Source organism: Glycine max, chromosome 3 (assembly GCF_000004515.6).
Source record: "Glycine max cultivar Williams 82 chromosome 3, Glycine_max_v4.0, whole genome shotgun sequence".
NCBI classification, from domain to species: domain Eukaryota; kingdom Viridiplantae; phylum Streptophyta; class Magnoliopsida; order Fabales; family Fabaceae; genus Glycine; species Glycine max.
The window spans coordinates 27,349,597-27,375,865 of NC_016090.4; the positions used below are offsets into that span (position 1 = coordinate 27,349,597).

General features: G+C 32.7%; 1 protein-coding gene across 4 annotated transcripts; it reads left to right on the forward strand.

Moving 5' to 3' along the window:
- Positions 1 to 20,003: 20,003 nt before the first annotated feature.
- Positions 20,004 to 24,934, forward strand: LOC100527480 (TIR-NBS-LRR type disease resistance-like protein). Of its 4 annotated transcripts, XM_006576137.4 has the most exons (6): positions 20,005 to 20,623; positions 20,715 to 21,813; positions 21,964 to 22,239; positions 22,367 to 23,134; positions 23,685 to 23,757; positions 24,511 to 24,924. In XM_006576137.4, exons 1-6 carry the CDS (start codon positions 20,118 to 20,120, stop codon positions 24,564 to 24,566), a joined length of 2,778 nt encoding a protein of 925 aa, XP_006576200.1. In that variant the 5' UTR covers positions 20,005 to 20,117; the 3' UTR covers positions 24,567 to 24,924. The 4 variants fall into 4 exon arrangements, with proteins under 4 accessions (XP_025983467.1, XP_006576200.1, XP_006576198.1 ...); XM_006576135.4 differs by having other exon boundaries at positions 20,008 to 20,623; positions 23,685 to 24,924; XM_026127682.2 differs by lacking the exons at positions 23,685 to 23,757; positions 24,511 to 24,924 and having other exon boundaries at positions 20,004 to 20,623; positions 21,964 to 22,100; positions 22,367 to 22,609.
- Positions 24,935 to 26,269: the final 1,335 nt, after the last annotated feature.

Genomic DNA, 26,269 nt, shown 5'->3' on the forward strand with positions numbered 1-26,269 from the left:
CATGGTGATCAACCTGAGTCTCAAGGAAGTTTCAAACCCAGTGGCCATGCCCTTAAGTACAAGTATTTTTCCTTATGGAAAAATCACGAAGTACTTTACTGACAAAGTTGTTACTATTTTTTATGCAATATGAAGTAGAAAACATGAGCATTCACCAATGCATTTGACCATGGAAAATTAAAGATTCTAAGTCATCCCCTTCTCTCTCCAGGAATGCTTAAACCTCTTTAAAACACTATATTTCCCCCTCTAGGGATATCCAACATGGTCATCACACCCCCCATGTACATACACAACATACATCATCATAATAACATCATCAACATCAACATCACAAGCAATCACATTCCACATACATACATACATACATATAAATTCATGCCCAGGATTCACATTCCCCAGGTCTTCAGACAACATAAATCTCATACAACAACAATCTATAATACCACGAGACTCATATTTTTAACGAAAATTCTAAATAGGAAAACTATGGTATTCAAAACAAACTCTAATGCCTATTTAAAATTTAATAAAGAAGTAAATAGAAGAACAAATATAAAATTTTGGGCAGAATTTTCTCTATAATTAAGACTTTTCCCAAAAATTCCAATCAATACAACAACAAAATCATTGACAATTTCAATCATCAATAACAAACCTATCACATCCCATTAGTTTAAAACACAATTTTTCTTAAAAACCAGCATGCACATCAATAACAAATATGTCACATCCCATTAGTTAAAAACACATATTTTCTTGAAAACCAGCATGCACAAGGACAAACATACATCCCTATAATTGGGTTCCCTGACCCCAACTATGATATCAAAAGCTGTAAACAAACAATAAACCCCCCTCACCTATCTATATCTCTCTCTTAGTTCCTTGTGGCGTTGTTCGAAGATCTCTTAGGTTCACGTCCGTTCGTCCAAACGCAGAGTTCTATATACCAAATCGAAGATAATTCAGTATAGTTTTCAAAGACAAGGTTAATATTACCTCGAAGAAACTATGAAGGAAGGATTGGAGGCTTCATTCTCTACCGAATCTTTAAGTTCAATTTTGAAGATCCCGCTCCGATTAAACTGTTCTTCTCCATGCAGTGGTTCGACAGCAAGCAAAGACGGCTCGTGGCGGTCACCGCTGATCAATGGAGGTGGAGGAGGAGGTTGGGGATTTTAGGGGAGGTTTTAGGGGAAGATAAGGAGAAATAAATGGCTCTTTTATGCTTCTGGACGTATTTGTAGCCTGCAACACTCGCCCAAGCGAAATTTGGCTCGCCTGGGCGAGCTGATCCAGCTCAAATTTTACTGCTTCGGTTAAAATATCGTATGTCATGCTCAAGATGTTATATTGCAAATCCCAACGATCAGAATGTGAAACATTGGGTTGTAAGCCTAGAGTCCAAATCTGAAAGCGATCCACCGGTTAACAAATCCAGGATTGCGGTTTTAGTGGAACAGGTTTAAGTAAAACTTGAAATCTCATAATTTAAACCTAAGTCAATAAAAGTCCACATAACTCAACATCCACATCAAGAAAATCGCACATGGCTAATTCACACAATTCCTTAACTCATCCAAATTAATCAAGTAATCAAATAACACAAGAAATTATCAAAATTTTCTTAATACACACATTAAATAGTGCACTGAATGCATGTGAAATTACAAAACTATTCCTAATACAAAAACTAGTCTCGGTGCTCCAAAATACAAGGGCTGAAAAATCCTACATTACTAAGGTACCCTCTCTGCACTATGGAGCCCTAAATATAAGGCCCAAAATAATGAAATCCTATTCTAATATGTACAAAGATAAGTGGGCTCATACTTAGCCCATGGGCCCAAAATCTACCCTAAGGCTCATGAGAACCCTAAGGCCTTCTCCTGCATCTTAGGCCCAATCTTCTTGGAGTCTCCTAGCCATGGCTCTGGTGATGGGTCCCCTCCTTGGGAGGATTGCATCATCCCTTCCCTCTTGAATAGGATTTGTCCTCAAATCTGCAAACCCCTCATCAGCTAAATTAGTTACACCTGCAAAAGGAACCAAATCAATAATGTTAAAGGTGTTGCTCACTCCATATTCCTCTAGGCGGTCTATCCTATAAGCATTGTTGTTGATCCTCTCCAAGACCTGAAAAGGGCCATCACCTCTAAGGCTAAGTTTGGACTTTCTCTTAGTAGGAAATCTATAATTCCTAAGATGAAGCCAAACTCAATCCCCTTCATTAAGCACCAACTCCTTCCTTCCTATATTGCCTTTAGCTGCATAGACCTTTATTTTGTTCTCTATTTGGTTTCTAACCCTTTCATGTAATTTCTTCATAAACTCTTACCTAGATATCTCTTCTTTATGTATAAAAGAAGTGTCAAGTGGAAGGGGAATTAGGTCCAAAGGTGTGAGAGTATTGAACCCATAGACAACCTCAAAAGGTGACTACCTAGTCGTTCTATGAACCCCCCCTATTATAGGAAAACTCCACATAAGGAAGGTACTCTTCTCAAGACTTATGATTTCCTTTAAGGAGAGCCCTTAAGAATGTGGATAAAGATTTATTCACTGCCTTTGTCTGCCCATCAGTCTGTGGGTGACAAGTGGTGGAGAAAAGGAGCTTAGTTTCTAGCTTAGCCCATAAAGTTTTCCAAAAATGGCTATGGAGATTGGCATCTCTATCAGACACAATAGTCTTAGGCAAACCATGAAGCCTCACAACTTCTCTAAAGAAGAGTCTTGAGATGTGACTAGCATCATCTACCTTGTGGCATGGTATGAAATGTGTCATCTTGCTAAACCTATCCACAACCACAAAGATAGAGTCTACACCCCTCTGGGTCCTAGGAAGCCCCAGGACAAATTCCATACTAATATCTACCCAGGGTGCAAATGGAATGGGTAAGGGTGTGTATGGCCCATGAGGCATCACCCTAGATGTGGCTTGTAAACAAGCCACACACCTAGTGCAATACCTATGGACATCTTTTTTCATATGGGGCCAAAAGAATTTTTCCTTGAGAAAAACAAGACTCTTATCAATTCCAAAATGCCCCATTAGCCCACCCTCATGGCTCTCTTTGACCAACAACTTTCTAATGGATCCTTGGGGTATACAAAGCCTTCCCTCCTTGAACAAATACCCCTTAGCAATGTAGAATCCATCTTGGGCCTTGTGCCCTTAGCTAGCATAAATGGGAGAGAAGTACTCATTAGAAACATACAATTCCCTTATGTTATCAAATCCTAAAATTTGAGCTCCAAGATAAGAAAGCAATGTGTGTCTCCTAGAAAGAGCATCTGCAACCACATTGGTCTTTCCCTTTTTGTATTTTATAACATATGTAAATTGCTCTAGGAACTTACCCATTTTGTGTGCCTCTTGTTTAACTTTCATTGCCCTCTAATGTACTTAAGTGATTCATGATCACCGTGAATAACAAACTCCTTGGAAACAAGGTAATGTTCCCAAGTTTGGAGGGCTCTAGCTAAGGCATAAAGCTCCTTTATCATATGTGGGGTAGTTGAGAGCGGCACCATGAAGTTTCTCACTAAAGTAAGAAATAGGGTGCCCACCCTACAACAACACAGCTCCCACACCTACACCAGAGGCATCACACTCTAGCTTAAAAGTTTTAGAAAATTTAGGGAGAGTCTGAACAGGTACCTTGGTGAGCTTTTCTTTGAGCAAAGCAAAGGCTTGCTTTTGTCTCTCACCCCATGTGAATGCCACATTCTTTTTAACCAACTCATTGAGTGGCAAAGCAGGTGTAGAGAAATTAGGAACAAACCTTCTATAGAAACTTGCCTACCCATGGAAGCTCCTAATATCTCCTACACTTTTTGGGGTGGGCCACTCTTGGATGGCCTTGATTTTCTCAGGGTCTACATGGACCCCATTTTTTCTAGCCACAAAACCTAAGAAGACTACACTATTGACACAAAAGTTGCATGTATCTATATTAGAAAAGAAAGTATATTTCCTAAGAACCAAAAGAACTTGCCTTAGATGTCCTAAGTGATCATCTAGGTCCCTACTATAGACTAAGATATCATCGAAATAAAAAACTACAAACCTACCTATGAACTCCCTTAGGACATGATTCATTAGCCTCATGAAGGTGTTTGGTGCATTAGTGAGCCCAAAAGGCATCACTAGTCACTCATACAACCCAAACTTGATCTTGAAAGCGATTTTCCACTCATCACCTTTTCTCATCCTTATTTGGTGATAACCACTTTTAAGATTAATTTTGGAAAATATGTTTTCACCATGAAACTCATCAAGCATATCATCAAGCCTAGGAATGGGATGCATATAATTCACAATTATGTTGTTGATGGCCCTATAATCTGTACACATTCTTCACTTACCATCCTTCTTGGGCACCAACAACACAGGCACAACACAAGGACTTAGGCTCTTTGGACCCAACCCTTCTCCAATAATTCCTTAACTTAGGATTCAATCTCCTTGGTCTCTTGAGGATTAGTCCTATAAGCTGGCTTATTAGGAAGGCTTGCTCCTGGGACTAAGTCTATTTGGTGTTCTATTCCTCTAAGAGAAGGTAACCCAGGGGGTATCTCTTTAGGAAATACATCACCAAATTCCTATAAGAGTTCTTGGACCTTTGGGGGAATGGTCTCAAGTGTGGGAATTATGGAAGTGCTAAGGGAATTCTCCCTTGAGAGGAGAAGGTAGAAAGACTGCTTGAGAAGAAGAGCTTTCTTAATATCTCCTTTTGTTGTAAAATGACTTTCTTTCTTTAGAGTTTTCTTAAAGGAACATCCTCCCTCTTTTTCCTTCTCCTTGACCTTTGGAGCTAAGGCCTTACTATCCTTTTTTTCTTTTCTTTTTCTAAACTTTCCTCATCCATATTGTCCTTTATTGTAAGTTGATCTTTAGCTATCTGTGAAGGTGTTTGAGGATGCAACACAAATTTAGTGCCAAGATGAGTGAGGGTAATCTCATTAGTTAGGTCATTGTAAATGATTTTCCTATCAAATTTCCATGGCCTTCCTAAGAGAATATGCCCTACCTCCATGGAACTATATCACAAAGAACTTCATCCTTATATGTCCCAATGGAGAAAGGTATCTTCACCTATTGGTTAACTATCATTTCCCCTTGCTCATTGAGTCATTGAAGTTTATAAGGTTTTGGGTGGGGAATGATAGTGAGGTTCAACTTGGAAACCAATCTTGTACTATAACAATTGCAACAAGATCCATTATCCACAATGAGAGAACAAGTTTTATCTAAAATTTTGCATCTTGTATGAAAGATGTTCTCTCATTGGGATTGGGATAGATCACAAGATTGGTCTCCAAGGAGCCTTCTAACCATTAGGAGGTCACCTTCTTCATGGGGGTAAGCTTCCTCACTAGACTCTTCACCCCTTACTTCATCTTCATTTCCACTAGAGGAAGGGGAAGAAGTAGTCCCCCCTTTACTACTATAAATTATGAATGAATATCATGCAGGGTTTGATGATGTCAAAAAGGTTACTTGATGAGCATGGATTGAATCAAGTCAAAAGAACAAGATCAAGTAAATCTAAGATAAGAACTTAGTAAATTTGTTTAAAGAATCTCAATTTGACTGCTTTAGTTTGGCCTTAACATCTTTAATATCATACACTCTTTTATCAAAGGCTAAATCAGTTCAAAAAGATATTTTTGAACAGGTAATCGATTATCAGACTGTGTAATCGATAACTAGAGAGTTTGTGAAGATATTTTTTACCAACGACACAAAACTGTTTGAATTTTGATCCGTGTAAACAATTACCAGAATCTTGTAATCGATTACCAGTGAAGAGATTTCAAAAAACCTTTGAAATGTCATGACTCCTTAGAAATATAACTGTGTAATCGATTACCAGAATCTTGTAATCGATTACCAGTGAGAAAACTTCAAAAAAGCTTTTTGAAAAGACACATCTCTTCAAACCATTTTGAAAAGGCACAATGGGCCTATATATATGTGTGTCTGACTTCGAAAAGAAAAAATAGGACTTAATTGTCAAATTCTCTCTAAACAACTATTGGCTAAACACTTGCAAATCAATTGAGTATTCTTCTAAGATCTTCAATTTAAATTATTATCTCTAAAAGAGAGAAATTCTTCTGTACATTATAAAACCATTGTTGTGATCAAGAGATTGTTCATCTCTTGACTTGTGAGAATCCTGAACACCAGGGAGAGGAATCCAAACGTGTTCAGAAGTTGTAAAGAATTTACAAAGATAGTGGAAAATCTCAAGTGGGTTGCTTGAGGACTGGACGTAGGCATGGAAAGGGGTCGAACCAAGATAAAATGAGTTTGCAATTTTCTCTTCCCTTATCTCAGTTATTTTATTGCAATTTACTTTGTCTTGCACATTTAAAAGAACATTATTAAATTTATTGCTTCTTCTTCTTCTTCTTCTTCTTCTTATTCTTCTGCATTCTAAGCCTATCATATATCATTTAAAAAGGGGTTAAAAATTTGTTAGTAGGAAAATTTTAAAACATAATTCACCCCCATCCTCTTAAGCTATTGAGGCCACTTGTCCAACATAAATGACTTGACCCCTCATAATCATGGTTTTATTTGTGGGGCATTGAGAGATAATGTGACCTCTGCCAAGACATTCAAAACATTTAATATTGCTAGTCCTTGCTTGCGAACTAGTCTTAGGGGTGGATTTCTCTATGGTCTTACCCTTATATTCCTTGGATTTTCAAGGTGCAGCCCCCAAAAGTCCTTGGGCTTGGTCATTCCTTGGAAAAGAGTGAAAGCCATAAGATTTTGAAGAAGAATTTCTTTTAAGTTGTTGCTCCACTCTTATACAAAGTTGGACTAGCTCATCTAGGTCCCTGTGGAAGTAGTTCAACCTTGTCCCTCACTTCCATATTAAGCTCACTAAGGAACCTAGCTATGCTTGTTTTTTCCTCTTCCCTAAGCCCAACTCTTAAAAGGAGTAGTTCCATTTGTTGTCTATATTCTTCAATAATCATACTCCCTTGTCTAAGCCTTTGGAGCTTGTCCATAAGCTCCCTTTCATAGTAGGAGGGAATGTGCCTCTTCCTAAGGGCACTCTTAAGATCATTTCAATAGTCTACTGGAGGATCCTCATGAATCCTTCTTTCCCTAACGAGGGAAGTCCACCAATAGAGGGCATACCCTTGAAGGCTAAGGGTAGCCAATGGAACTTTTCTCTCTTTACTAATATGATTACAAGCAAAGAGTTTTTTAACCTTCATTTCCTAGTCTAAGTAGACCTCAACATTATCTTTTCCATGGAAACATGGGAGGCTAATGTTAACCTCTTGAGGTCTGCTATCCTTTTCTCTTCTTTAGGAGTGATGTTTGGTATGTGACATATGCTACCCTCCATAATAGTAGCTAAGTTCTTTACTTAAACTCTTGCAAGAGCCATGACTACCATTGGAGACATGTTTTTCTCTTTTCATTTCTTTCATCATTTTTCTTCTTTCTTCCACTCTTATTTTCTCTCTTTCATCTTGACTTATTTCTTCCACTCTTTTTTTTCCTTTTTCTTTTCTCTCTTGTTTTTTCTTTCCACAATTTAAGGGATCTCAACTCATCTAATATCCTATACAAGGGGTCCTTAGGAGTAAAACCCTCACCATTAACACTAGATAAAGAATGAAGACTCGTGTTGGTTCCTAAGTTGTGGTTCTTTCTTGTTAAGGGTTTGAAAACAAAAGGTAAAAAAAAAAAAAATATGGTTGAAGCTAGCCAAAATAAACACTAAAAGAGGTGTGAAAGATAAGGTAAAAAATAATGCATAAAAAGAAAGCTATCTAGACAGTTTGACAATGGAAGGTAAAGGAAATTTAAAGCAAGCTAGACGATTCCCTATGTGAAGGCTTAGATGACCCTTTAGAGGTCCCAACTGGCTCTTCACTTAGTCTACACAGTTTACACTAAGATATTACATACAAATAGAGGTTTGGGTGGTCTCTTAGAGACTCCCAATACACCCCTGAAGAATGTCCAAATACAAGGAATTGCAAAAAAAAAATTCAACACTCAATTCTTCTATTACAACAAATTTAACAAAGCAATTAAGGTCTTCAAATTTTTCTTCAATGCTTGTTTGTTTTCTTAAGTGTTTCACTCAAAATTTGGTGAGGCTTTGGTTGCTTCAAATCCATTGGTGCTCCTAGGATGGTTAACATCCAAGACTCAAAAATATTCCTTCAAGCAATGCACCAATTTCCTCTTCCAATCCTTATTGTAGGCAACACTTAAACACAAAAAAAAAAAAAAAAGACAAGCAAGAAACCAAAAGATGAAATGAACAATTTGGAAAAATTCTAGTTATGTCAATTTGGCAACACATCTAAATGATGAACAACTTTTTGAAGTCAAATAGGCTTGTAATACAACTGAAAATAATGAACAATTTTGAAGCAAATCTAGCATACACATTTTTTTTTGTTTTTCTAGACGTGTATTTTGACGTTAATCTTTATCACCTTTTCTTGCCCATTTATTTTTCATTTTTGTTCATTATTTTTCCATTGTTTTCATCCAGATGTCTATTTTATGCAGTTAAATTTGCAGCTCAAAGCTCAAAGTATTCAGACCATAGAAGAGTTAAGAAGACAGTATGCCAGAACTGACAACAACCAGAATTTCAACCTAGAAATCAAGAGTAGTGTTTATGCTGTTTAAGGCTTGGATAGTTACAATTTGTGTTTGCTTATGCTCAATTTTCTTGGATAAAACAATTCAAGAGAGTTTAAGACTTATTTTTCTTCACAAATCCAGTCACAACTCAGCACCACAACTCAATTGCTTCATAGGCATCATGTAGGAAACTTAGAAAACAAAAAAAAAAAGTTCAACAACAAGACTACTTCTAGGAATTGATTTAGAACAAGTTATGAACTAAATAACATGCATGAATTAGACTCAAAATTAAAATTATAGGATAAGAATTGCAAGAATACATGAAAAAATGTATCTAGAATTCAATCAACAAAATCAAAATTCAACACAAACTTAAAACATAATGTGACAATTATTATGACTAAACATGAATGAAGTGATTTACACTTAGATTTTTGTGTTTTCATTTCTAATCAATATTTTGTAAGAAAATTGAGATCTAAAGGTTTAGCACAAGAACATTATGAATGAAAAAAGATAGAACCTAAAATCAATAGAAAAACATGATTCAAGAGTAGATATATAAAATTTGAACCATAGAAATGCAAGAACAAGTGTAGATCTAAATTTTAATCGATTTATTTTTTTTAATCTACTCTAAATAGAACCAAACCACAAGACAATGGAAGAGATACATTGAGAAGAATATGAAGAAAAAGGAATTAGAGTGAATTGACCAAACAAAAAGATAGAGGAAGCAACAAAACATCACCTAGTGGAAGATGCTCTGATACCACATGATGTAGCTCCATGTAGAGCTTGTAGGCCTTGAATCTTCCTCATCGATGGAGTCCTTTTCTTATTGAAGATCAATGGCAGCAAAATTGAGAAGGAGGAAAGGTGATTGGAGACGCCACTTCAAGGAGAAGATGAGTCAAGAACAAGCTCATCACCATAAGAAGCCATGGATAAGAGCTTGAAGGTAGGAGAAGATGAGTGAAGGGATAGGGAGAAAGGGGGGAATGAAATTTATGCCTCAAATGAGATCTGAACTTTGAAGTATAATTTCTCAAATGATCAAAGTTGAAAAAATGCACACACAAGGCCTTTATTTATAGCCTAAGTGTCACACAAAATTAGAGGAAAATTTGAATTTCTATTCACATTTCACTTGAATTTGAATTTGTGGAGCTAAATTTGAAGCCAAAATTTTCCTAATTATGATTAGTGAATTTCAGCTATGGTTCAGCCCACTATTCCAAGATCAAGTCCAAGATTCTCAACTAAGGGTGCTTAGGTGTCATGAGACATGTAAAGCATAAAGGACATGCACATGCTCACCTCCCCCTTAGGTTGGTCCAAAATTTAATTGGATTGGGCTTCTCCCAATTCAATTAAATTTCTCTCCCAACACACACATCAAATAGTGCACTTAATGCATGTGAAATTACAAAACTACCCCTAATGCAAAAACTAGTCTAGGTGCCCTAAAATACAAGGGCTAAAAAATCCTAGATTACTAGGGTACCCTCCCTACACTATGGAGCCCTAAACACAAGCCCCAAAAATAATGAAACCCTAATATAAGATGTACAAAGATAAGCGGGCTCATACTTAATCCATGGGCCCAAAATCTACCCTAAGACTCATAAGAACCCTAGGGCTTTCTCCTACACCTCTGACCCAATCTTCTTGGAGTCTCCTAGCCATGGCTCTGGTGATGGGTCCCCTTCTTGGGAGAATTACGTCACCATCACTTAAGAACTTCATAGTTTAGCATGTTTGGCTTGCAGTAGTTATGGGATGAGTGACCTTCTAGGAAGTTTCCCGGAAAGAGTGTAAGTGAGGACAAAACATGCTAAAATTTCTTGTGTTGGTTTGTGGGGTCAGTCATTGATCCTAAAAGTAGGAAAAGTTGATTTTTGATGTCTCAGAAAGGGCTACCTATAGAGGATTCTGACTGATAGAAGGTTTTGACCAACAAGGATATTGAGTGAAGTGCCATCATGTGAAGTGTCATAGTGTGAGAGTCATCGAGAAGTAAAAAATTAGGGATGTTACACTTCCCATAGTGGTTCTATCCAGTATAAATATTATTCCTAATGTTTATATGTGTGTATCGACTTGATATCTCATATCCATGACCTGTGACATGTGGTCATTAGTCTACTCACACAATAGCCTTGATGCATTATTGTCACCTTATCAACAATAATACTTGACTACAAATGCTTTTAGAATAGTATTGTTCAATGAATCTTACAATCAAGTCCCACTTGATTTGCCATTGAATGAATCACATGTTCTAAGGACCCTATTACTCTATAAAACTAATAACATAATAATTGACATGCCTCATTTAGATATAAAATATATAAACCAAAATCATGATTTATGTATAGTCTAAAACGGATTGGACATTAGGGCTAACTTCTCACAAATACAAGTATTATGTCATGACCACTCTTGGCTCTACAACTCAAGCTCTACCACAAGTTTGATAAATCCAATATTCTTTGTTCTACCAAGCCACTGATGGCTCTATACAAATCAAGCAGATTTGTTGTTTGTTTGCACAATGAATAAGTCCCAATCATCTTACAAATGTATATATAATCTCAGCGCTTAGTCTTTTCTAGCAAAATGTTCAAAGTGTTTTGAGAGCTTTTTTTAACTATACAGAAAATTTACAGAGAACTTTTTGCAAAAAGAATTTGAATGATAGCGCGTAGGTATCATGTCCCATTTCTTCAAAGCTTTTGGTATTTATAGGCATTCATCTTCAAGTATTTATTGTCTTTCAACAAGAAGTTTTTTCACTTAAGTTTGCGGTTGATGCTCATGGTCGTTGGAGCATTTAATACTTGCATTAAATGCATGCCTTTCTTCATACAGTAAAACCATTCTAATTGGCTTGGTGTTGTACACTTAACCATAAAACCACTTCTTTTGAGTCAAAGCAAGTCTGTCACATTAGAATACGTCTGTTAATGTTATTTGACACTTTCAGAATTTGAGCTTCATTTATTCTTCATAGGATCCAAAGATTCTAGGATAATGTTTCTACAAAGCGAATCTCAAATACAAAGAAATAAAAAAAGTCTTAAATGTCATCCATTAATGTTATATTAGATCATGACTTAGATTCGATTTTTGTCTGATATTTTAGATATAAGATGTATGCAACATTGTTAGATATTACATAAAACGTAACTTTTAACCTTTGTATTTATTTACATTTCATCAAAATAATTATGATTCATGATTCGTCTTAAGACATAAACATATTTTGACTTAACATAAGTGCATCAATCAACTACTTATATTACACAATACTAATTAATAACTTAAAAATTATTATATTTATGATACATTAATAATATCTAGCACGGTTCTTATAATTTTCAATTCCTAATTCAAAAATTAAAAAGTTAAAAAATTAAAATATTTTATATCATTTCCATAAACCAATGAATATTTTATGAATGACACACGTTTAAATTTAAAAATATACAGTTGAAATCTTCATTTAATAAATATTTTGTTTTCATTTTTTTTATTATAGTTGAAAAACTCTTATTTTTAGATTGATTGAAATAGTATTTCACAATGAGTATTTAAATTACTATCCTACTTAACATATAATTAATTCTTATTTCTCCCATTGTATTTTTAAAAACATAGTCTGTTACATATAGAATCAACTACTGATAATAAACAATAATATTAAAAGATATATGGTTAGAATATATAAACAAATAAATATTAAAAATAAATCTTTATACAAATTTTAAAAAAATATATTTGAAATATTTTATAAAAATGTTCAGAAATAATCATGCCTGGGTCATTGTTGGAATTTTAAGGAATCCTTATAAAATATCAATAACTACCAAGAATACATTACATTAGATTATCAAGAAGAGTTTTATGAATAGTTGGATCCATAATGATTGATCAACAAATGCAGCGGAATCTGAATTTGTAGGTAACCGATGGCTTCATCGTTCTTTCTCAACCAGAACCTCTTTATTCCTTAATAATGTGTCGATATATTGGGGAGAAGAGAAACTATATGTGACGGTTCGGTATATTGAGGATCATAGTCTTCTTATAGTGTGTTAACCTAATAGGATTTCCATTATCCCCTAATGGATCAACACTGACATCTGCTCATTTAAGTCCATATCATTTGATTTGGTTGTCTAACGGGTTCACTTAATTTGATCACATAAAATAAAACCCACTAATGATAAATAACTAATATAATTGTCTTATAATATTAGTCCACATTAATTATTGGAATAGAAAATTCTAACAATCTCCCACTTGAGCTACATATTGTAACAATTTTATAAAAAATCCTTAAGCGTGCATATGTATGTTATTTACCTTTAGACTTCCACTTTAACAACCTAGTCCATCTCATGCATCAATAATGGAATCATAGTGTCTTTGTCACTACAACAAATGTAACTAGACCCCAATGACTACCACATCAATACACTCAATGACATAGGTCAATATGGATAAGCAACATGAAAATTACATGCAATGTGATCTCAGTCATGTCTATTTCCAATTGGTCCAAACTTTATTTTTTATATAGATCAATCCAAACACAACATAAATATATAGACCCCAATGACTACCACATCAATACACTCAATGACATAGGTCAATATGGATAAGCAACATGAAAATTACATGCAATGTGATCTCAGTCATGCTTATTTCCAATTGGTCCAAACTTTAATCTTTATATAGATCAATCCAAACACAACATAAATATTACAAACAAAACAAACTTATAATGAAATGATTAACTTCAACTTTGTTTCTGCAGAAAATCCAAACAACAAAATATTAATAAACCATAAGATATAGAACATAAGACTCCCACTCAACTAAGGTACTATCAGGAATTACACCCATATAAGCATTGTGCTCATAAAAAAATTTAAGTGTCATACCTCTAGTAAGTGGGATCAGCTTGCATGAAATAAGTCTTTATATGTTCTATACAAATCTATATATACTGAATTCTTTATTTAACAACCAAATACTTTATGTCAATAAACTTTTACTTAGTTGAATCCTTAATAAGACCGCTAAGATATTGTCCCAATAAACACCTGATGGCTACTTAATGTTGGCGACAACAGGCAAGCCAGTTATAATAATTTAGCATTCATAAATTCTAGTATGATGTCTTATAGCAAAATATTAACTCCACCAACATGGTTAAATGTGAATCCTTATGTGAAGTGATTGCTATTAAGACATTCTGAAAAGATCGAAGTCAGAATATCCAATGATCTCTAAACTTCTAGACTTTCGATATGAAAGCATGTAGTTTCTTGTTCTCTTCAATTAACACATAATGCACTTTACTACTTTCTAGTGTTGCATACCAAGATTACTCATATATCACCTTAGGACTCCCTTTTCAAACTCTAAATTTTATACATGCAAATTTGGGAATCACATAATATGAATAATTTAAACCATAGTAGTAACAACAACAACAATTAAAGAAGAGAACAATAAACATGCAATGCACAAATAATCTTTATGGTAAATTTCAAGACCCAAACAAGATATCTAGGGCACCATTAATTCTCAATATTTGGATTGAAAAAGACTAACTGCAACTGGTACTCTCAACGCATTGATCAAACATTGGTGATAAGTCCTGTCAAACAAAGGTTGTCTTTGGACACTTCATTGCTCACATGAAAAAAATATATGATGATTACTCCGATCAAATAACTATTGTCTTTGAATATTTCATTATCCACATGGAAAATCACATTATTTATAATCACTACATGTTTACCATTGCAAGCATGTAATTATTCTGCCAAATTGTGTCTTCCTTTGGGCCGAGCACACTTCACATGAATAATTCCATGCAACATCCATGTAAATTCAATCAAATTAACTTACACAATAGAGGTTACTTTGGAAACATGTTGTTTCAATCAATTTAACCAAAAAATACAAGACAATTTAATATAATAAATGGGAGATCTTAAAATTACACAACTTTCACATATAATTTAGTTATATAAAAATATATATAACAAAACATGCAAATATTTTGCAGAACCGACCTAACACAAGATACCTAGTACAACATTAATTCCTAGTCTTTGGACAGCGAAATTAATTTGTAATTGATACTCTCAACGCAATGATCAAATACTGACAACAAATTTTGTCAAATCATAGTCTTTCTTTGGACCGATTATAATTCACATGAAAATATCTTATAATTGTCACACATTTATCATCACAGGTACAAAATTATTTGGTCAAATTGTATCTTCCTTTGGGATGAGTACAATTCACATAAATAATTTTATACTAATATCTATGCAATTTTAATTAAATTAATTTACACAATAGAGATTGCTTTGACAATATATTGTGTCAATCAATTTAATTAAAAATCACTAGATATGCAAATTAATGGGAAAGATTTGATACTCCTAATTTAACTTCAATCATGATAGCAAAAAAAAATATAAAACATTAATTACGACAAGTAAATATCATATCCTTAAATTATATTTAATGTTATCATTGATTTATACTTAAAATACCACAACCATCTTTCTTTTGTTTCTTTTGCTTAGAGCAGCCTTAGTTTTCCTTTTTTTTTTATTCTTAGAGATTAAGTTTAAATGAGCACTTTCAAATGTGTCTTTCTATAGTCTCTTTTCCTCTTGCACACAATGAGATATAACCTCATTAATGGACCATTTGTTCTTCTGAGTGTTATAGCTCACTTTGAATTGCCCAAAGTGTACACTAAGTGAGATCAAAACGAAATGCACAAGCAGTTCTTCACCAAGTTATATCTTAAGTGCTTTCAGTTATGATGTCAAGTTAGACATTTTCATTATGTACTTCCTTATATAACTTTTCCACTCTTTATTTTAACAAATAAAAAAAAACAAAAACTGCATGCACAAAAAACTTCCTTATATATGTATTATGAACAATAGCCATGAAGAGAAGTCGTTCACAAATCCAACTAAGGATGTTAAAAAAACAAAATACACCCGAATTTAAATTAAATATTCAATTTACCAACAATTAATATGTGTTGTTCCAAAAAATAACTTGGGTTCATATAACCAAAGCAATTCAGGTATAATTGGAATCAAATAACTTTAAATCCAATAATCTAATAATAATGGCGGCTCTGATACCACTTGTTGGAATTTTAGGAGATCCTTATAAAATACCAATAACCACCAAAAACACATTACATTAGATTATCTGGAAGTGTTTTAGGAATACCTAGATCCATAATGATTGATCAACAAACGCAACGGAATTGAATCCGTAGGTAATCAATGACTTCATGGTTCTTCCTCAACCGGAATCTTTCTATTCCTTAATAGGACATTCGTAACTCTTCAGATGGAGAGAGAATAGAAAATATATGTGACGACTCAGTATATTGGGGACCATAGTCTTTTTATACTGTGCTAACCAAATAGGGTTCTCATTATCCCCCAATGGGCTAACATCTACTTGTTTAAGTTCATATCATTTGATTTGGTTGTCTAACGGGCTCACTTAATTTGATCACATAAAATAAAATTCACTAATGATAAATAACTAATATAGTTGTCTTATAATATTAACCCACATTAATTATTGGAATAGTAAGTTTCAAAAATTAAATAAATATAGCAACAATAGGTATGTACTCACTTAATAAAAATTTCAGTATAAAAATATCATTAAATATGACCTTTGAGACACCACCTAACAAACAAAGAGTATTTAATTGAAAACTATTCAAAACACGCAACCTAAAAGGTGAATAAATAGATAACACGCATTGGACGCAACCTACAAAAGGAAGTAAAAGAGAAAGAGAAAAAATAAAGTTTAAAAGATATACGAAATTGAAATTGCACAGTGTTTATTCCATATAATCCTTCAGTCAAAAAAAAAAATCTTTCATATAATCCAAAACGCTAAAGATGTTTTAGATCATTCAACCATTCTAACGCACAAATAGACAAGTAGATACAATGAGCGAGTAATTAAAATTAATTCATTGACATGGATGATGCGAAAGAATTAGTAGAAAAGACCATCATTATCTAAAACCTATTAACAAATTTAGTATTGAGATTGAGAGTTATTTAATGGATTGTTTAAAAAATATTATTATTTTAATATATCACACATGATTTTGAATTATTTAAAATTAAAAAAAAAAACTTATATAAATAACTATAGCTTGGAAGTTATTTAATTTTATATAAAAAACAAAAAATAAAATATTTGTGAGTTAAGTAACTTATTAATAAAAATATTTATTGAAAATAAAATTAATTAAATGGCTTAAAATTAAGATGGCATAAATTGAGTGAAATGGGACATATTTATATCAGGTAAGTTATTTTAAAAGGTATTTATTGAAACAATTATCGATCAATTTTAGTATTTATTGAAATGTATATTAAAGCAAATTGAAAATTAAATTTTCACATAACTTTTAACTTTTTTATTAATAATTTTTTTTAATTATTCGATAAATAAGCTTTTATTAGAAGTTTTTACTAGCTTAGTATATTTTGAAACTAATGTTTTTTAAAAAATGTTATTTTCTAGTTTTTTATATTTTCTTTTTTATCATTAATATTTTTATCAAATTTTATTATTATCTTTTTTTAAGTAAATCATAATTTTATTATTTTTATAGTATTTTATATTTTTCAGATATTTTAACAGTTATTTTTTTTTATCAAATATAATATTAATCTTTCTTAAAAAAATACAAAACATTGATTCCATTATAGGGTGGATTGAAGAGTAGGAGGAGAGATAGAATGAAAAATAAATACAGAAAAGTGATATATATATATATATATATATATATATATATATATATATATATATATATATGTATATATGTGTGTGTGTGTGTAATGTTATAAAAATTACAATAACAAAAATTAAACAGAATAAAAAATAGGGTGAAAGTGAGTTGTTAAAGGATAGAATCAATTATTATAATTACTTTGTTAAATGAATAAAAAAAATGAAAATGGTTATGGGTAGGTCACAATACACTTTGACAATTGTAGACAAATATTATTTCTTTCATTTTATTATAATTGTTCGTCTTAGACTATTTTACTCGTATAAAGAAAAAATAATAAAAATGATAGAAAATAATAATTTTGTAAATTTAATTTTATCATTATTAATTTATTTTTAGCTTTTTTATCCATATATTTAATATTATAAAATATATAAGTAAAAAATGTGATAAATATTCTACTAAAATAGTTAAAATAATAATTATTGTGAGATATTTTTTCTTTTTATACGATAATTATTATGAGATAAAGGAAGTATTACTATTTAGACTAAATTTTAATTTTAGCTCCCATAATTTTAAATTCATAATTTTGGTCCTCCTATTTCTAAATTAATATATTTAATTTTCCTCTTTTTTAAAATAAGCAATTTTGGTTCTTCCGTCATTTTTTTATGTGAAAAAAGATTAAATAAAGTAAAAAAAAAATTAACCCAAGATCATTTATACGTAAATAAAATAATGAATCACTAAAATACTTATTTTTTGTAATTAGCTAAGTTAACTTTATTTTCTATATATCATTAGTCAAGAGTTATTTATATTTTTCTTCAAATTATAAAAATTTATAAATTAAGAATTAATATATATATATATATATATATATATTAATTTTATTTTATATCATTTTATACGCTTCTATTTTAAATTATTTACATATTAATTTATGAAATTTAATTATAAATTAGTAAAATAAAAATATGTAAACTATTGAAATACAAAAACATATAAAATGATATAACCTAAAATAAAAAGATTTATATATTAAATATTTTTCAATTTAGAAATTTTGATAATTTGAAAAAAATAATAATTATTGACTAATGATACATAGAAAATGATATTAATATATTTAACTAAACAAAACAAATGTGTTTGTGATTTATTGCCTTATGTATAAATAAAGGTCTTGAGTTCAATTCATATTATGACATTTTTTTATTTTTCACTTCATTTAATCTTTTTCTAGATAAACACATGTCAACTGTTTATATAAGTTTCATGTGAGTGTTAATATGCCAAAAATTTATTATTTTGAAAAATAGGATGCTAAGTATCTTGATTTAAATATAGGACCTCAAAATTATGGATTTGAGATTACAGGGAATCAAAACTACAACTTAACGTATTATTTATAATTTATCTTTCCAACACTCTCCTACATAAGCATCTTATTTTTTCTTATGGCTGAAACATGTTTTTCATGCCTATAAATATGAAAAAAATTTGAAATCCGTCCTTGCAAAATTTATGTATGGTATGCTTTTTCGTCCTTGTAAAAGGTAAGATGGGTTTGTTTTTGGCTTGAAGCTAAACTTGCACGAATCCAAACCTATATGGCATTTTAAAAAAATTAAATTATATGATATAATATATTTTTTATCGTTATAAATATTGAAATGTTTAGAATCCATTCTTACAAAATTTTGAATCTTTTATTAGTCTTCTAAAAATAAAAATTCGTGTTACTTTTTAACTCATATAGGTTTGTGCAGCTTGCATCACACACTCTTCTATTGATGGTTATGTGAGTAGTGATTTTTAGGGGTTAAAAACCTATCCCACAAATTTGTAAATCCTTTTTCCTTTACCTCTTTTTTCTTTAACTTTTTTTCATCTTCTTCAAATTTAAATAAATAATTTCTTTTTTAAATGTTATATTCAACTACGATGTCAAACCCCTTCTTATTAATCTTATCATCTTCTTTTTCTTTGAATTCATCTTCCTTTCGAAAATCTAACTAACACCTTTACTTCCAAACTCAACATTATGAATACCAATTCAAATGTTCTATTGGAATCAAATGTTGCCAACAAGCTCAATTCGAAATTCATCTCTCTCATCGTGGAGGGCATAATTGGTGACAAGGAAGGAGAGATTTGTGCACTACGGCAGTGGTTAAAGTTACCGACGAGAAGAGTGTTGAGGGAGGCCAATGCAGATGTGGAATGATGATGACAAGGATAAACTGATGAAATTAGAAATAAAAAAAAAAAGTTTTTTCAAAGAAAAAAACGAGATGTATTTAAAAGAATACTGGTTAAACAAGTTTCCCTTCTCTAGTCTCAAACTTGTAACCTGATAAACTTGTTTCATTATAGTATAATTTATCTTTTTATTTTATTGATGTTTTGTGTTGTTTTAATTTTTTATTATTTTTTTCTTCCGGTTAGTAACCTGTTATTACAGGTAAGTTTTTGTTCCTCACCGGTGGTATAGTTTGCACGTAGATAACTCCATTATTTAGGTGATTATCAACAATGTAGCCAAGGTGCGGAGACTAAATATCATCTATCTGTATTTTGCATTATTGGTTTTTCTTGTAACAGTTGACCTCAAATCTTCGATCAACTCCTTTGATGGAATTCGCGTCTTCTTCATCACCCTTCTCAAAATCCAAAACCCAATGGATGTACGATGTGTTCATCAATTTTAGGGGAGAAGACATCCGTAAGAATTTCGTTTCTCATCTTCATTCTGCCCTTTTACATGCTGAAGTCAAAACTTTCCTTGACGACGAGAATCTACTGAAGGGAATGAAGTCGGAAGAACTGATCCGAGCAATAGAAGGGTCTCAGATTGCAGTAGTTGTTTTCTCCAAAACCTATACCGAATCTAGTTTGTGTCTTCGTGAGCTTGAAAAAATCATTGAAAGCCACGAAACTCGTGGCCAAAGAGTTTTACCCATATTCTACGAAGTTGATCCTTCCGATGTACGTCAGCAGAAGGGTGATTTTGGAGAAGCCTTGAAAGCAGCTGCACAAAAAGGATTTTCAGGAGAACATCTGGAATCTGGGTTGTCGAGGTGGAGCCAAGCCATCACAAAAGCTGCAAACTTGCCTGGTTGGGATGAGAGCAATCACGAGTAAGACATGAATACTTTATTTGAAGCTTACTATATTATTTCCTAATTGATGACCATTCTGCCTGTTTTGTAATTATTATTGAACTTGAAGGAATGATGCTGAACTAGTGGAGGGAATTATTAACTTCGTTCTTACTAAACTAGACTACGGCTTGTCTATTACTAAATTTCCTGTTGGATTAGAATCCCGCGTGGAAAAAGTTATTGGATTTATTGAAAATCAGTCCACCAAAGTCTGTAAGGTAGGGATATGGGGGATGGGAGGATTGGGTAAAACTACCATTGCCAAAGGCATCTACAATCGAATTCATCGTTCATTCATAGATAAAAGTTTCATTGAAGATGTTAGAGAAGTTTGTGAAACGGATGGTAGAGGGGTTACTCTTTTACAAGAACAACTTCTTTCAGATGTGCTAAAAACAAAGGTCGAGATAACAAGTGTAGGGAAGGGAAGAACTATGATCAAGGGGAGACTTTGTGGAAAAAGGTTGCTCATTGTACTTGATGATGTGAATAAGTTTGGCCAATTAAAAGATCTGTGTGGAAATCATGAATGGTTTGGTCAAGGAAGTGTATTAATCATTACAACTAGAGATCTACACCTACTGGACCTACTTAAAGTTGATTATGTTTATGAAATTGAGGAAATGGACGAAAATGAGTCCCTTCAGCTTTTTAGTTGGCATGCCTTTGGACAACCAAAACCAAGAGAAGACTTCAATGAACTTGCAAGAGATGTAGTTGCTTATTGTGGAGGATTACCATTAGCTCTTGAAGTCCTTGGTTCTCATTTAATTAGTAGGACAGAGACAGAGTGGGAAAGTGCATTGTCAAGGTTAAAAATGACTCCCAATGATCAAATTCAGCAAAAATTAAGAATAAGTTTTGATGATTTATATGATCATATGGAAAAACATATATTTCTTGACATATGTTGTTTCTTTATTGGTAAAGACAAGGTCTATGTTACACACATACTAAATGGATGTGGACTACATGCTGATATTGGGTTAACAGTTCTCATAGAGCGTAGCCTTGTAAAAGTTGAAAAGAATAACAAACTTGCAATGCATAATTTGCTACGAGAAATGGGAAGAGAGATTATTCGTGAAGGTTCAAGAAAGAAACTTGGGAAGCGCAGTCGTTTGTGGTTTGATGAGGATGTAGTTGAAATTTTGACAGAGAAAACTGTAAGTACATTCTTTATATGCACTTGAAAGTGTTTCCTTTCCATGTGCAATACATGTGTGTTTTGGATGAGCCTCATGCATGTACTTTCTAATGAGCTAACAATTAATAGAAATTTCTCAATTTGTTTTTCTTTGCTCTTTTCATCACAGGGGACAGAGGCTATTGAGGGATTGGCTCTGAAATTGCATTCAAACAAAAGATATTGCTTCAAAGCTGATGCTTTTGCAGAAATGAAGAGATTGAGACTGTTGCAACTTGATAATGTAGAACTCACTGGAGATTATAGGTATCTTTCTAAGCAACTGAGATGGATCTCTTGGAAAGGATTTTCTCTAAAATACATACCTAAGAGCTTTTATCTGGAAGGTGCAATTGCAATTGATTTAAAACACAGTAGTCTTAGACTAGTCTGGAAAGAACCCCAGGTATATATTACACATCATTTTCTTTTAAAAATCATAGTTTAATTAGAATAGTAATGATTTCCACTTACCACTATGTCATTTTTCATTTTCTTCTCTAATCTTTTGTCAAAAAACTATCTTCTTGTAGGTTTTGCAGTGGCTAAAATTCCTCAATCTTAGTCACTCCAAGTACTTGAAAGAAACCCCCGACTTTTCAAAATTACCAAATCTTGAAAAGCTCATTCTCACAGATTGTTCAAGTTTGCTCAAGGTACACCAATCCATTGGAGATCTCCAGAATCTTCTATTTATAAATTTGAAGGACTGTAAAAGCCTAAGTAATCTCCCCAGATCGATATATAAATTGAAATCTTTGAGAACTCTCATCCTATCTGGTTGTTCGAAGATTGACACATTGGATGAAGATATAATGCAGATGGAATCCTTGACAACACTAATTGCTGAAAATACTGCTGTGAAACAAGTGCCCTTTCCAATAGTAAGTTCGAAAGGCATTGGGTATATATCCATTTATGGATATGAAGGATTTTCACATCATGTTTATCTTTCTATCATGCGGTCTTGGATGCTACCAAAAATGAATCCCCTATCTTGTATTCGCTCGTTTAGTGGCACTTCATCATCTCCAATTCCCATGGACATGCAGAATAAAAATTTGAGTGATCTAGCACCACCAATTTCAAATTTTCGAAGTGTTGTGGTGCAATGTGAGACAGAGATTCAACTATTTAACCAAATAAGAACAATTCTAGATGATGTGTATGGTGCAAATTTTAGTGAATTAGAAATAACATCATATACATCCCAAAGTTCAAATCATTCCGTGAAGTCTTATTTGATTGGCATTGGAGATTTTGAGCAAGTCTTCATTTCTCTCAGCAACAGCATATCTGAGGTTCCTTTCTTCATCTTCATTTACATACCTTCACTAATCATTTTAGCTATTAATTATTAGAACATGAAATAATCCTGATGAAATATCCAGGAAACTTCAATACTCACCTTTTAGAACCATTCCCTTCTATAATCACATGGCTTCATGTAAAAATACCTTATTTTAATCTCAACAAGTCAAGTGATCATGCTCATATTAAGCACTTGAAATTGGAATTTACTTCAAGTTTCTTTCTGCAATTTGCTTCTCATTGGTTCAATTCCCATTGATCATAAAAATAGGTATATATACATATGTTGAAAGACCCCTATGACGTAAACAGAGATGCATCCTAATGATCACTCATCAGCTATTGATTTATACACAAGACTATTGACCAAATTTGTTTGAACGAATTACCAGAACTATGATCTAATTTATGCGGAAACTTTGTTATTTCCTTAGAAATGCCAATTAATTTTGTAATTTGGAATGACAAAATAAAGATTGAAAAAGTCTGCATGAATAGTACCAATTCATAAATGATTAAGCTATTTTTCTCATGCTACAGGGATTGGCAACCTGTGAGTCTTCTGATGTTTTTCTCCCTGGTGACTATTATCCGTATTGGTTGGCTCATACAGGTGAGGGACAGTCAGTGTATTTCACTGTGCCCGAGGATTGTCGCATAAAGGGTGTAACTTTGTGTGTTGTTTATTTATCAACCCTCGAAAACATGGCTACTGAAGTTCTTATTGGTGTTTTAATGGTTAATTACACAAAGTGCGCCATCCAGTTTCACAAGCGAGAGACTTTATTTTCCTTTAATGATGTAGATTGGCAGGGCATAATATCATTTTTTGGACCTGGAGACAAGGTGGAGATTTTTGTTATTTTTGGGAATGGATTGGCGATCAAGAAGACAGCTGTGTATTTAATTTGTGATGAATCCATTGAAATGGAAATGACAAAGATTGAAATGGACATGGAGCCTTCACATTTGTATTGTGATGATGTCATTGAAAAGGACACGGAGCCTTCTAATTTGTATTGTGATGATGTCATTGAAAAGGACATGGAGCCTTCTCGTGAGCAAAAGAAAGTGACAAAGAATGAGAGATTAGTACGACTCAACAAAATTTTAAAAAAATATTTTCCAAGAAAGTAGAGTTTTGAACTAATTTTTACTGGGCATGCCAAAGTCATTGTCTAGGATTTTGGAAAGTGCCAAAATTATGTACTTTTAGGGTGTTTTTAAGTCATTTTTCTTGCTCTTACCTTGATTTAGAAGGTTGTTGGGACAAAGATTGCTTTGTTTCCACTATTTTCTGAATTTAAGTTTAGTATTTTGATTTCTTTGTTATATATTGTAGTAATTTATCCCATATTTTTTTTAGAAAAAAAGGGTCTGAAGATGGAGAATTTATCTTGGGGAGCAACTATGATGTGTTGAATCTTCAAACGGATCAACTTGGTCAACAAAATTCTGGAAGAATAAAAACTGGCATATGGTCAAGCCAAAATTTCATGGCTGAGTGGATTTACACTTGAAATGGAAATGTTGTTTATGTATTTTTAGGTCTAACCCGTGAATATAGATAGATTCTCCCTCCCTTTTGCTTTCATCATTGTAACAGTTTGCAACTTTTGTACTGTTTTTGTGTTTTCTTCATCCATCTTCTTCCCCACCATGGATAATCCCATGTCGCTTATTGTCATGAGTGACTAAGTTCTCTTGTTGTAAGGGATAAATGTAATCATTTCTTAACTCTCATGCATCTTTTGATATAAATGATTATATATTTCTCATATTTTTGTTCTATATAGCATTTTGTCTCTTTACTTAAAGCTTGTTGTAGATTGGCCACCTATGAAATGATTTTGGGAACTGGAAAACACTTTTTTTTTTGTCTTGAATTGAAACAAAATGTCCAAGAGACTTTTTAGGAAAGATCTTTTGGTCACAAAGCTTAAAACTAGTGTCTTGTTAAATCTTTGTGGTATTTTGGCTTAGGGAATGTATCTAAGGCTCTCTTACCTAGGGAATTAGGATTAAGAAACTTTTATTGACTGATTTTAACCTGAGCTTAAATGAAGTATGTATGACACATTAATGTGAAATGAGAGTAAGGATTTGGTGAAATTTACCCGTGCAACGTTTTCTACCAATTATTTTATCATCTTTATTGCTTTGTTTTCACTATTACAAAATATGGATATAACATCGATTTTAATCAAAACTGATGTTAACATAAGTGCGATAACATTTTTGTAAATGAAATGTCGTTGTTAACTGATGTTAATATCTATTATTTTAAAATCAATGTTGTGTGTGCTATCTTAACATCAATTTTTTATAAAATCGATATTATGCGCTTTCCTGTTAACATTTGAAAACCTATGTTGTCAATGTTATATTTTTTCTAATATGATGTCATTCCTTCCCCTTCTTCAAAAGTTCTCTTTCTCTGTCACCTAAGACCCTTGAATTTTTTCTTGAACCATTAAAAGTTTCCTCTCTCTGTCACCATTATTGTCATTGTAGTGTCTACCACTTCTCCATCATTGTCGTCACAAGTAGCCTTTAACCTAACTGTCACTATGTAGTGGGGTCTACCATTCCACTGCGCCACTCTTACGAACTCCACCATGTCACTCCACTGTGGTGTTTGCTACTACGCCACTGCCTTACCCGCAATGACACTTCGTGTCATAGGTGAGAAATCCCTTTGTGGTTTTGTTGATTATTTTGCTAAGTGTGCAATGAAAATCCACCGAGTGCCTTTGAAGTCTTTAGAAGTTCAATTCAATCTAATTGATTATATTTACTAGGTTGATCCTCTTTTTTTCTTCCCAGAACTTTTTGGTTCCTTAAGTGATATTTTAGCTTTTAATTGCAATTTTGTCAATGATTGAAATGAATATTGAAATAAGATGTGTGTTCAAATTGCATGCCTTAATTTGTTTTAGATCTTTTAGTTTGCATCAAGTGAATTAGTTCAATAACCACAATGCAATAGCTTTTAGCAGACTTTCTTACATTGGATCCATTTAATAGTCCATTGGCATCGAGTACGTGAGCAAGAGTAAGAAACTAGAGATAGAGATTGCAAAAATTTTCAAAAAGATGTTGGAAATATGTCTTAGGTAAAGGTT